General features: G+C 38.4%; 1 protein-coding gene across 2 annotated transcripts; it reads left to right on the forward strand.

Moving 5' to 3' along the window:
* The first annotated feature begins 26 nt into the window (after positions 1-26).
* Positions 27-6,427, forward strand: spast (spastin). 2 transcript variants are annotated; one of them, XM_014982078.2, is made up of 16 exons: positions 27-568; positions 648-731; positions 812-895; positions 1,626-1,777; positions 3,111-3,244; positions 3,327-3,420; positions 3,511-3,585; positions 3,703-3,774; positions 3,855-3,930; positions 4,017-4,108; positions 4,274-4,353; positions 5,187-5,229; positions 5,310-5,389; positions 5,466-5,536; positions 5,697-5,737; positions 5,844-6,427. In XM_014982078.2, exons 1-16 carry the CDS (start codon positions 451-453, stop codon positions 5,967-5,969), a joined length of 1,422 nt encoding a protein of 473 aa, XP_014837564.1. In that variant the 5' UTR covers positions 27-450; the 3' UTR covers positions 5,970-6,427. The 2 variants fall into 2 exon arrangements, with proteins under 2 accessions (XP_014837564.1, XP_014837563.1); XM_014982077.2 differs by having other exon boundaries at positions 172-568; positions 809-895.
* Positions 6,428-10,658: the final 4,231 nt, after the last annotated feature.

Genomic DNA, 10,658 nt, shown 5'->3' on the forward strand with positions numbered 1-10,658 from the left:
TAAAGTCCTCCAACAATTTGTCATAAATATTTTCTTTTTGCATTAAGCGGGTAGGAGAACAACTGAACCGGTTGATGTGGGAAGGAGGAACTTTAGTATGGACGTTTCAGATAAAATTATATTTAATTTGTACGGTACTTCTGTTCTTGTCACAAAGAACGAAATACATCTTCCGCTACGGTAGGTGGCAGTAGCGATGTACGAGTTGACATCGCGGTCTGTTTTCACCATAACACATGGGAGAAGAATAATTGAAGCGACAAAAACGGAAGCTAGCGGTGCAATCGAGCGATGGTGTATAAATATTTAGTTACATTTAACACACAGAGTTTATGATATAAAACAGACTACTTCCTTAACAGGCCTCGACATTTGGATTTTAAATGCCGCGCTGTTTGTTTTCACAACGAGCTAACTGAGCCAGAAGGAGGAGAAAGTAGCGCTGGAGTAATGTCTGCCAAAACAAACGCTCCTAAGCACAAAGACAGCGGAGAACTTATTAAAAACTACCACAAGCAGGCGTTTGAGCATATATCGAAGGCACTGAGGATCGATGAAGATGACAACGGTGGGTTGGTTTGTTTGTTTACTATATCAGCTGGTTGACAGCTCTGTAATTAACCTCTCTCACCTCGGTGTGTAAACAGGAGAGAAGGAGGAAGCCGTGCAGTGGTACAAGAAAGGAATAGCTGAGCTAGAGAGAGGCATTGCTGTGGAGATCACAGGGACAGGTAAGGAGACTATTTAATCTCCCCGAGAACTCCAGTCAACACACATAAACTTCACTGTACACTTTCGGTTTCATCAGCAGGAGAGCAATATGATCGATCGAAGAGACTGCGAGATAAAATGAAGGCCAATCTCACCATGGCAAAAGACCGACTTGCTTTGTTAGGTGGGTGGGATTTCACTAATCAAGCATCAAACAGTGCAAAAGTACAAGTCGTCACTTCCACAAGCCTCAGTGTATTTTATCACGGTTTTATGAGATGGATCAACACGAAGTAGTGGGGCAATTTTGAACTTAAAGGAAACGTTTTTCAAAAAACAAATTTAAAAGAAGAACTCTAAAAAACGTGGCATTCATTTGTTATATTTGCACTTTTGCTTTGTTGTAATTCTAGGTATGCATCCTAAGCCTCCAGCCTGCTCTCACGTTTTTTTTTCAACCTCTCTCCAGGATTGGCCCATATTTAGCTAAATTCATCATCCCCACATCCTGATGCTGCCACCACTATGTGTCACAGGGGCAATACTATGTTCAGGGTGATGTACAGTGTCCGTTTTCTGCTCCACATGTGTGTTTCCCATCCAGATGCAATTTGCATCTATCAACATAAGGTGACTCTTGAAGTCAGTTAGTTAGTTAGTTGCACTGAATTTTTATTTAGAAGTATAACAGATAAGACAATTGAATAAAAATGCATGCCATGCTTTTTTTGTTTTTATAAGTAAATCATTTATGAACATCACTTCACAATTACCTACTAGTTTGTGTTGCTCTATCACAGAATCTCATAAAATCCTTAAAGTTGTGTTGTGACTAAATGTGGAAGAAGCTTAAGGGAGATGAACTGAGTACAAGGTGCTGTGTGTATTTACTCTGCTCTGTTGTTCCTTCACAGAGGCCACATTAGCATCTAAGAGTAAAAGTCCTCGTGGCTCAAACTCAAATCTTGCTAATTCACATCCAAAGTCCAAAAGCCAGCCTTCAGTGTCCTCCACCGTCAGGCCTTCAACTTCTGTCAGACCCCCAACAAGACCCATTGAACCAAAGGTGATGTTTTTGTCTGGTATTTGAATTCATATTGAGTAACAATATGAATTGTTACTCAATACACAAAATGTGTATGTTTTGTTTTGAGAAACAAAACATACACATTTATTCACCTGAAGAGTCTGTCAGAAGGTAACAAGTTAAGCAGTTTGGAAAGTGCCCTTTAGGATGTTACACCTTTCATTTTTTTATATATGCATAATTATTGAAAAAAGAAGAAGAAACAGACTGTGAGATGCTTTAATCTTTTTGTTGCCTTTACGCATCTTAAAAATGAAAATGTTACAAAAAATCATTTAATGCCAAAATGAAAACCGATTTCTACAAAATAGACAATAAAACAAAAATATGCAACTTAAAATAAGCGATTGCATAAATAATCACCAGTGACTGACCAAATTCAACAGAGGTCCAGCCAACTGGCGCTACTAGTCTCACAATGAGAGGAATGGAGATCACCTGAGTCCACTAAGTGCATCTCAAGCTCCGGAAAATACATTGTTTCCACTTTAGTCAACAGAGACCAGAAAGATATGACAGCTAAAGGATCTGAAGAAAATATATTATAGTTTTCTGGGAGGCTAAATATGACTAAATAAGGGAATTTGTCCACATTTATAACAGTTACATTAGACAAGCTGTTCCTGTAAAAATGCTAAAAGTCAAGTCAGAAAAAAATGAGATGGAGGGTATGAAATTAAGTTTCTCATGGGAGTCAACTATGTTGTGATAGATTTAAGCTTTAAAGAAATGAATCATGCAGAAGGTTTTGATCAGACAATACTAATACACAGTTACAGTTGATTAACCAATGACTAATCTTTGGTGTCACATTTTACAGATTTTAGGCATTTGAAAAGAAGTTAACTAATATAAGTGCGATATTATGGTATTTTACTAAAAGCTGCGTGTTTTTCTGCCACACAATAAACACTTTCTAAAATCCTGCCAAATGTTGTGAAAAGCAGCCAATTTTTTTTTATTAAAAAAAAAAAAAAAAAAAAAAGCAAAGTAGAAATTAGAGGTGTTCAGAAACTTTCCACATCAGAGTTAATTGAGCAATAATGTTAGATTTTCTTCCATTTTCCCAAGAGGGGGCAGGGAACTGCAGCCCACCTAGTTGGGCTGCAGTTCAAAAGCAGCCCAACTAGGTGGAAACCTGCCCAAACTGGCAACACTGGAGGTGAAGACTTAAAGGGAAAACTTTATGCAGACATTGTAGATGAGCTGTTGTGTTCAGGCTCCATGAGCTGCTCTCTGAAAGCGCATCTAAATCTGCTTTGATGACATTGAAAAAATACTCAATGTTTATTGTAAATTTTTCTCCGTCCAGGTGACCCCTCGCATGGGAAGAGCGCAAAATGGAAGACCTCCTGCTGTGAGACAGCCTCCGAAGAGGGATATGAAAAACTTCAAGAATGTGGACTCTAAACTGGCCAACTTGATCCTGAATGAGATCGTCGACAGGTACTTTAAGGCATCTCCTTCGTATGAATTTGTTAAATAAAACTGGTGCCACATTTAAAGCTGTCCTGCCTGTTCTCTGCAGGGGGGCTTCTGTCTCTTTTGAAGACATCGCTGGACAAGATCTGGCTAAACAAGCACTCCAAGAAATCGTCATCCTTCCTTCTTTAAGACCAGAGGTTATTATTTCAAGATGTTTGATCTTGACTTACTGTTTTTATGCTTTTTTTTAGTCTAACTTATGACCCGGTCTCATATTTACTGTTTAGCTGTTTACCGGACTGAGGGCACCTGCACGTGGTTTGCTTTTATTCGGCCCACCTGGAAATGGGAAAACCATGCTGGTACGGTCAGAGAACATTAAAAACATGAAAATGTATTATTTTTGTAAACATTCGCTGACATATTATGATTTAGCCTTTTCTTATCAGTGAATTATAGCTTTTGTTTCCACTTTCTAGGCCAAAGCAGTTGCTGCAGAGTCTAATGCCACCTTCTTCAACATAAGTGCTGCCAGTCTGACGTCTAAATATGTAAGAAACATGCTTTCCTTTCTACAGTAAGTAATCGATGCTACAACTCTTTCAAATCTTCCCCTTTGTCTTTGTTGCAGGTGGGTGAAGGTGAGAAGCTCGTCAGAGCGCTGTTTGCAGTTGCAAGGGAATTGCAGCCTTCCGTCATCTTTATTGGTTGGTATTACTCTGCTCCAGGCTTTTACTTTCCTATAAGAGGCCAGAAAGAAACAATATCTCTCTGTTTTCTGCTTTCCTGTCAGACGAAGTGGACAGCTTGCTGTGTGAGAGGAGGGAAGGGGAACACGACGCCTCCCGTCGTTTAAAAACGGAGTTCCTCGTCGAGTTTGACGGGGTGAGGGTGTGAGCACGCTCAGACATTTGATCTGGGATTCTGCTCTCTCTCTCTCTCTCTCTCTCTCTCTCTCTCTCTCTCTCTCTCTCTCTCTCTCTCTCTCTCTCTCTCTGTCACACATGAGAACTTGGGTGTCATTTTCACAAAAGCACCTCTGGATTTCAGGTGCAGTCAGGCGGGGAGGAGAGGGTTCTGGTGATGGGAGCAACTAACAGGCCTCAGGAGCTCGATGAAGCCGTCTTAAGGTGCGAATCAGTCTGTTCATGTTGCACAGTGATATTTTAAGGATGCACCGATTCAATTATTTTAGATCGCTGATCTTGTAAAGCTCTGATTCTGAATTCTCTTCAAGAACTATAACAGTCATGTTTTTCTACCTTCTGCAAGAATTAAGAGTTGAAATCTCTTACTGAAAAATGTTTATGGCAAAATAAAATTTAGTGCTATCTCTCTACATCTGCATCAGTGGAAAATCTATAAATATCTCCAGGTTCTGTCACGTTGGTATCTGTAAAATAAGATCCTAACATAAAAAAAGAATTACAGCATGTTGTAATTGTTTCTTTACAAGACAGAAAATAGCTCGCTAACTTTTGAAAAAAAAAAGAAAAACTCACCTGTAATTCTAATCAGCTGTTCAATAGTCAACTTACACACACACACAACACGCTGCTCTCACGCTGCATTAGAGAGCAGTGTGTGTTACACAGCTCTGCAGTTAAATGGATTTCATTATTATTTAAAACAAAGACAAAATGATTAGCTGTAATCCGTTAACATGATTAGCATTAGTAGCAGCAGACTTTGTGTCACATGAGTTAGACTTTGCGGTCAACATTACCCAATTCAGTAAGAAACTCTCATCCCCTCTTGTGGCAGAATGGGTGAACAGCAGTTGTCTTTTCCTTTACAGAGAAATCCAAAATATTTTCTGCTTCCTCTGACTGCATTTATTTTCCACTTGACAACAAACTCTGAGTGTCATTGTAATTACCAGTGTGCTTGCAAACGATGCGTTCACTGACCCGCCGGATGATTTCTCGACGCATCTCTAGTTCTGTTTTATGTTTTCCTGCAGGCGCTTTGCAAAAAGAGTTTATGTGGCGCTCCCCGACGAGAAGGTACTACGCATCCATAAGTACACTCTCTACTTTTGCAGATGATGTGATTTATCTCACGTTTTGACTCTTGCTTCCTTTAGACACGATGCACGCTGCTTAAAAATCTTCTGGGAAAACACGGGAATCCACTAAGCACCAGTGAGCTCTCCCAGCTCGCAAAGTGAGTGCTGCCCAGCCATAAAGGAGCAATATTTTAGTTTGCTTTTGCATTAATTCTTAATAATGTTCTCTGACAGAGCAACTGCAGGATACTCAGGAAGCGATCTGACGTCATTAGCCAAAGATGCGGCACTGGGCCCAATTAGAGGTATGACTCAACTATCCTCCTGGTCACATGGTCACAATTATTGGCACCCCTGGTAAAGAAAAGCCTTAAAATAAGACTCAGATAGTCATGGAAACCTCTTTGTGTTGATTTATTATCAAGAAGATCCAGGAAGTTTATTAAGTAATTTTTTTTTCCTCAGAGTTGGGGCCTGAACACGTCCGCAGCATGTCTGCCAGTGAGGTGAGACGATGCAGATAAAATACCCAGAATGCCACTCACATCTCCTGTTTATTGTGTGCTGTTGCATCCCTATATGTGTGTGGTTCACATCTTTTTGTGCTCACAGATGCGCAACATCAAGATGAAAGACTTTGAGGAATCTCTGAAACGCATCAAGCCCACTGTTAGTTCGGCAACTCTAAATATGTACACCAAGTGGAACAAAGATTTTGGGGATACATCTGCTTTTTGATCCTGGGTGGTCTTCTTTGTTTACCTGTATGGAAACCATGGGGTGATTGGTTGAAGCATTATGCAAAGATTTCCTGTTTTATGGAAAGGCTCTCCAACTACTGTTCTTAAAAAAATATTTTGCTGTGATAAAAATCATAATTTATTGTGCAGAATTTCCTGCCTTTCCCCTGGAATAAAAACATCCTGTTAGCTAGTAGCTGTAGTACACTTACAGACATGGTGATGGTATTCAAAGAGCTGTTAAAGTTGAAAAGCAACAACAATTGGGAGAATTGCCGAAGTGCTTGGTTTTGCTGCTGTGTTCAGAGAGCACAGGCAGCTTATAGATACTTACTTACCTTTTGTTTTTAAGTATGATCAAATGAACTGTTTCTTCTTTTAGTTATGGCGTGTTGTTGAATAACTCCAGTAGATGTAAAAACTCATCTGTGAATAAAGACATTCATTAAAGTGTCATTGTCTCTTCACTAAATGTTAGATTTTTCATTTTACTCTAAGGTTTCAGTCTTTCCAGTCAGGGGAAGACACAAAATCAATCCATCCATCCATCCATCCATCCATCCATCCATCCATCCATCCATCCATCCATCCATCCATCCATCCATCCATCCATCCATCTGTTTTCATATTAATCATGCCATCCATCTATTCTTTTTATGCATCCATTTGTTTACAACATCCAACAATCAATCCATTCTGTCCATCCTTTGTTATATAGTGCAGTGATCACACCACTTCAATTTTTCTAGTCTTTTTTTACAGTCTTACTCCAAATTGTATTAATTTATCATCTTTCTTCAAAATTTTACAAAATGTAGAACAAAGTCTTTGAGTGCATTTGCAAATTTATTCAAAACAAAACCATGGAATTATATTTACGTAAGTATTCGCAGCCCTTCTTTTTGTTGTTGGTTTTCTATTTTTAATGCATTTGCAAAACTATAAAATGTTGTTTATGCATTTTCACAATGGGGTGTGTAAGATTTTGAGGAATGCGATTAGTACAACTTGGAATAAGGTTGAAACAACAAAAAATGGAAAAAGTGAAGCACTGAATACTTTCTGGATGTACTGTATAACTCATCCATCTACCGATCTATTCATCCATCACTTTTTCAGTCCATCCATTTCTTTGAACCATCTATCTGTCCATTTTTCCTTACATCCAACCATCTATCTTTTCTTTTTTTTCAGGTTTGACATTTTTAGTCTGACCATCATAGAAAACTCTCATAAATTATTTTTTACCTCTTGAATATATATTTTTTAAAAGCCTAAAATGAACAGAGAACTTTGGAAATTTAAGTCTGGGACTTTGACTTTTCAAATCACAGTTTGCACATAAAATGTAGCAAATCATTTAAATGCATGAATTTTTTAAAAGCTATATCAAGTTAAATGGGACACAGTTTTCTATTGAAGGGGTCACTGAATCTTTTGAAATCTGTTACAAAATGGTAAAACTTAATTGTTTAAAATGCCTCGAAGCTGATAATTTAATGTGCATTGTTGCTTTTTAAATTCATTTTTTATTTGTCTTAACAAATCTGTAGAGAACATTAAATATTCTTGATAAGTAGCAAGTGAGTTCGCATCATTACCACATTTTAGCTAAACAGAAAAGCTTAGCAAATTTTATTGGAGTGAAGTAGTTAAAGCTCCTCTCTGCATTTAAGCTTCACAAATTCACATAATTGGTTCATTTACAGCTTACTACTAATCTTTTAAGGAAAGTTGGTTCAACAACATGGGGGTGGGTCGCTCTAATTGGTCAGGTTTGGTCCAGCTATGATGTTTCTAGAAAGTTGTCACTGAATCAAATTTGCATGCCTGTGTTGGTCTATGTGTGACATTTTGATGTTAATTCTTTGATGTTGATCCTTTTGTAACACTAGGGACTGAACTTGGCCTGCAAATTGGCCGCTTGGCTAAGGAGTATACAGGAAAATGTACAGTGGCTTATATTATGACCCTTATCAAATAAATATGAAGGACTGAGACCGGTTCACAGTTTGTATCATGGAGTAAGATAATGCGTCACATTTTCTTTATATATGTCACACACATACAAAATACAATATTTCAATTAAATTGCTTTTTACTGGTAAGATTACAAAGAATTTTTCACATCTAAGTCAAAGCATTTTCTTTCTTGTCGGTAGATGGTGCTGCAGCACTTCTTCCTTCCAACTTCTTTCTAAACCTAAGTTGTAACTATTAGATGTGACTAACAGAAAACATTCTCAGACGTATTCAAGTGATTGAAATATGTATGTACTGTTTGACAGAAAAAGACAAAATCTTCAGCTCTTGGTTCCGTTTTCTTCATCCATATACTTTTATTGTGGGTGATTCGGTGACTTTACATAATCCAGCTGTAAAACTGTCCATCACCTATTGTGGTTTGAGAACAGCTTCAGAAATGAGTTACTACATGGTGAGAATGTGTTATTTTATGCCAATAAAGTTCCTTCAACAACATTCAAATGCCTAGAACCTTCCCATATTTAGTCACATAATCAGAAACCTCATTGTTCTTTTGGGATTTGATGTGATCGACACTAGGAAGTGTGTTATTGTGAATCAGAAGGAAGAGGATACATGATCTACAGATTTATTACTGAAAGTTGTGGCGTAAATGTATAAACCCCTCTTTTACTCTGGTATCCTTCAATAAAATCCAATGCAGTTGCCTTCTGACATCACCTAATTCCTGCTCAGGAACCACCGGTGTGTAATTTTTTTCTCAGTATGAATACATGAAAGCCTCACGTTTGTTAGAGACCAAACAGTAGACGGGTCAGAGATGAACCTGTGCAGAATTCATGTTTTAAAACAAAATCATGAAAAGCTCTCTTCAAACAAACAAAAATATATGGGACAGCGCCTTTTATTCTTAAGCGCCTTGTTTCATATCGGTGCAATTCGGTATTCAGGGCAGCATTTCCCATCAGCTGGGCTTTCATTGGGCAGGCCGTGTTAAACCCAAAAGCCTAATGTTACTTCATTCTAGTGCAACGGCAAACATGATGACGTACTAGTGTTTTGTGATGTTTTTCTGTCCTGAAATTAGTGGACTGTGTCGTGTGATGCCAGTCGCTCCACCCTAACCATGCCACACCGCTACAACTGAAGAAAGCCCCGGAATGGTGAAGTGTGGGTTGATTGCAGGTCCACTTTTACAACGGAACAGACAAAATAGCATCCCGAATCGCACTAAGCCATGCCGTACCGCTGTGTGGAAACGGGCAAACTTAGCTTTAAGTCTTTGTCTCGTGTGAATTCCAGTGACTGCATCACCAGCTTCTGGTTATTCTCTTGCTGTGAAACCTTTTTTCCTCAAATTCGGGGAGATTGTTGACCTTTTAAATCAGATCAACCTGTAAAACGCTCTCTGTCAGCAGTGTAACCACACCTACTCTCCTTCCCTCAGGGGACAGATATTGGATAGTGTTATTTTTTAACATGTCATGACTGAAGAGTTTCTTTCATAGCAGCAGACAGGAATGAAGACTCTTGGGTTATGGTTTAATCATCACCTTTTCTTCCCTGTTTACTTGGCTCTGAAAACTTCCTGCATGGCACACAAACTTCAACATACTTGCTGGCTGAGTTAGAAAAAGCGTGTTGGTGAAAATATAGATGTATTGTAAAAATGTGCATCACAGGATGCCTATAAATGTGTACAAATCATGTGAACAGGTCAAAAATTTGATTCATGTGCAGAAAGTGACGGATTAGAAGAAAACATTGTTACCAGAAATTGAATAACCATCAATTCACACATGGAAAAGTTTAATCCAGAGGCTAGCAATCACTTAAAAGAGAGGGGATCCCTGACCAGCTGAGCAACAGACCAAACTAATTGTCCTTACAGTGATTCACTTCAACATTTCAGCAACCAGCTGCAGAACAACTGCCAAGATCTGGCTTTTGCTGCTTTTCTTTTTTTTCTTCTTTTTTTTTTTTTTACCTCATATTAAAAAATGTGCTTGTCTCATAGAACAGCTAAATGATAAACCAGTGGAAAGTGCTTTTGTCCTGTAACTCTTTGAATTCTTAAAACAGATAGTTTTAATTTAAATTGAAAGGTTACACTCCATAAAATTCAACGCACCTATAAATCTGGGTAGAGAGTTTGGAAGAGTGCAATAAATTTGCTCCTCCCTTCGAGGACTTCAGTGGCATGTGGCTCACAAATGAAGCTTTTGAATCACATTGAAGCTTTTATTCATAAGCTGCTCCTCTGCATTACGCCAGAAAGAACTGGGAGAATACACACAGGTGAAGAATGCGTTCAAATTGATGCCAGGAAACTTTTCATACAAGCAAGGTGGTTCATTTTACACATGTGAAAATAGCAGTCTTCCTGGTGATTTCCCTAGGGCTTAGTGGATGTATACCACACCACATGGATGGGTTACAAGCAGATGTTTACGTGCATCACAGAACCGGAGGTGATAATTCTCTTCAGATTTATGTACCATAATTGCATTTCTCATGTTTTAACACCCCTTTAATGTTTAGAAATGCAACTTCAGTTGTTTTTATGAGCTCTGCGGCAGGGAGGTTTGAATCTCTATGTAACATAAGCTGAGTTATGATGCTTTGACTGTAATTATGCAGTGATTTATACAATGTGCTTCATATTCCATAACATAATGCTCATAAACTGATAACTGGTCAC

Source organism: Poecilia mexicana, unplaced genomic scaffold (assembly GCF_051168715.1).
Source record: "Poecilia mexicana isolate PSO_F unplaced genomic scaffold, ASM5116871v1 scaffold_15, whole genome shotgun sequence".
Taxonomy (NCBI): Eukaryota; Metazoa; Chordata; class Actinopteri; order Cyprinodontiformes; family Poeciliidae; genus Poecilia; species Poecilia mexicana.

Bases quoted from the DNA above. Each gene is read 5' to 3' on its own strand.
- spast (XM_014982077.2), top strand. From the start codon at position 451: ATGTCTGCCAAAACAAACGCTCCTAAGCACAAAGACAGCGGAGAACTT. The intron at 1,778-3,110 runs GTGATGTTTTTG...TTCTCCGTCCAG, and splicing joins CAAGACCCATTGAACCAAAG to GTGACCCCTCGCATGGGAAG. The intron at 3,586-3,702 runs GTACGGTCAGAG...TCCACTTTCTAG, and splicing joins GAAATGGGAAAACCATGCTG to GCCAAAGCAGTTGCTGCAGA.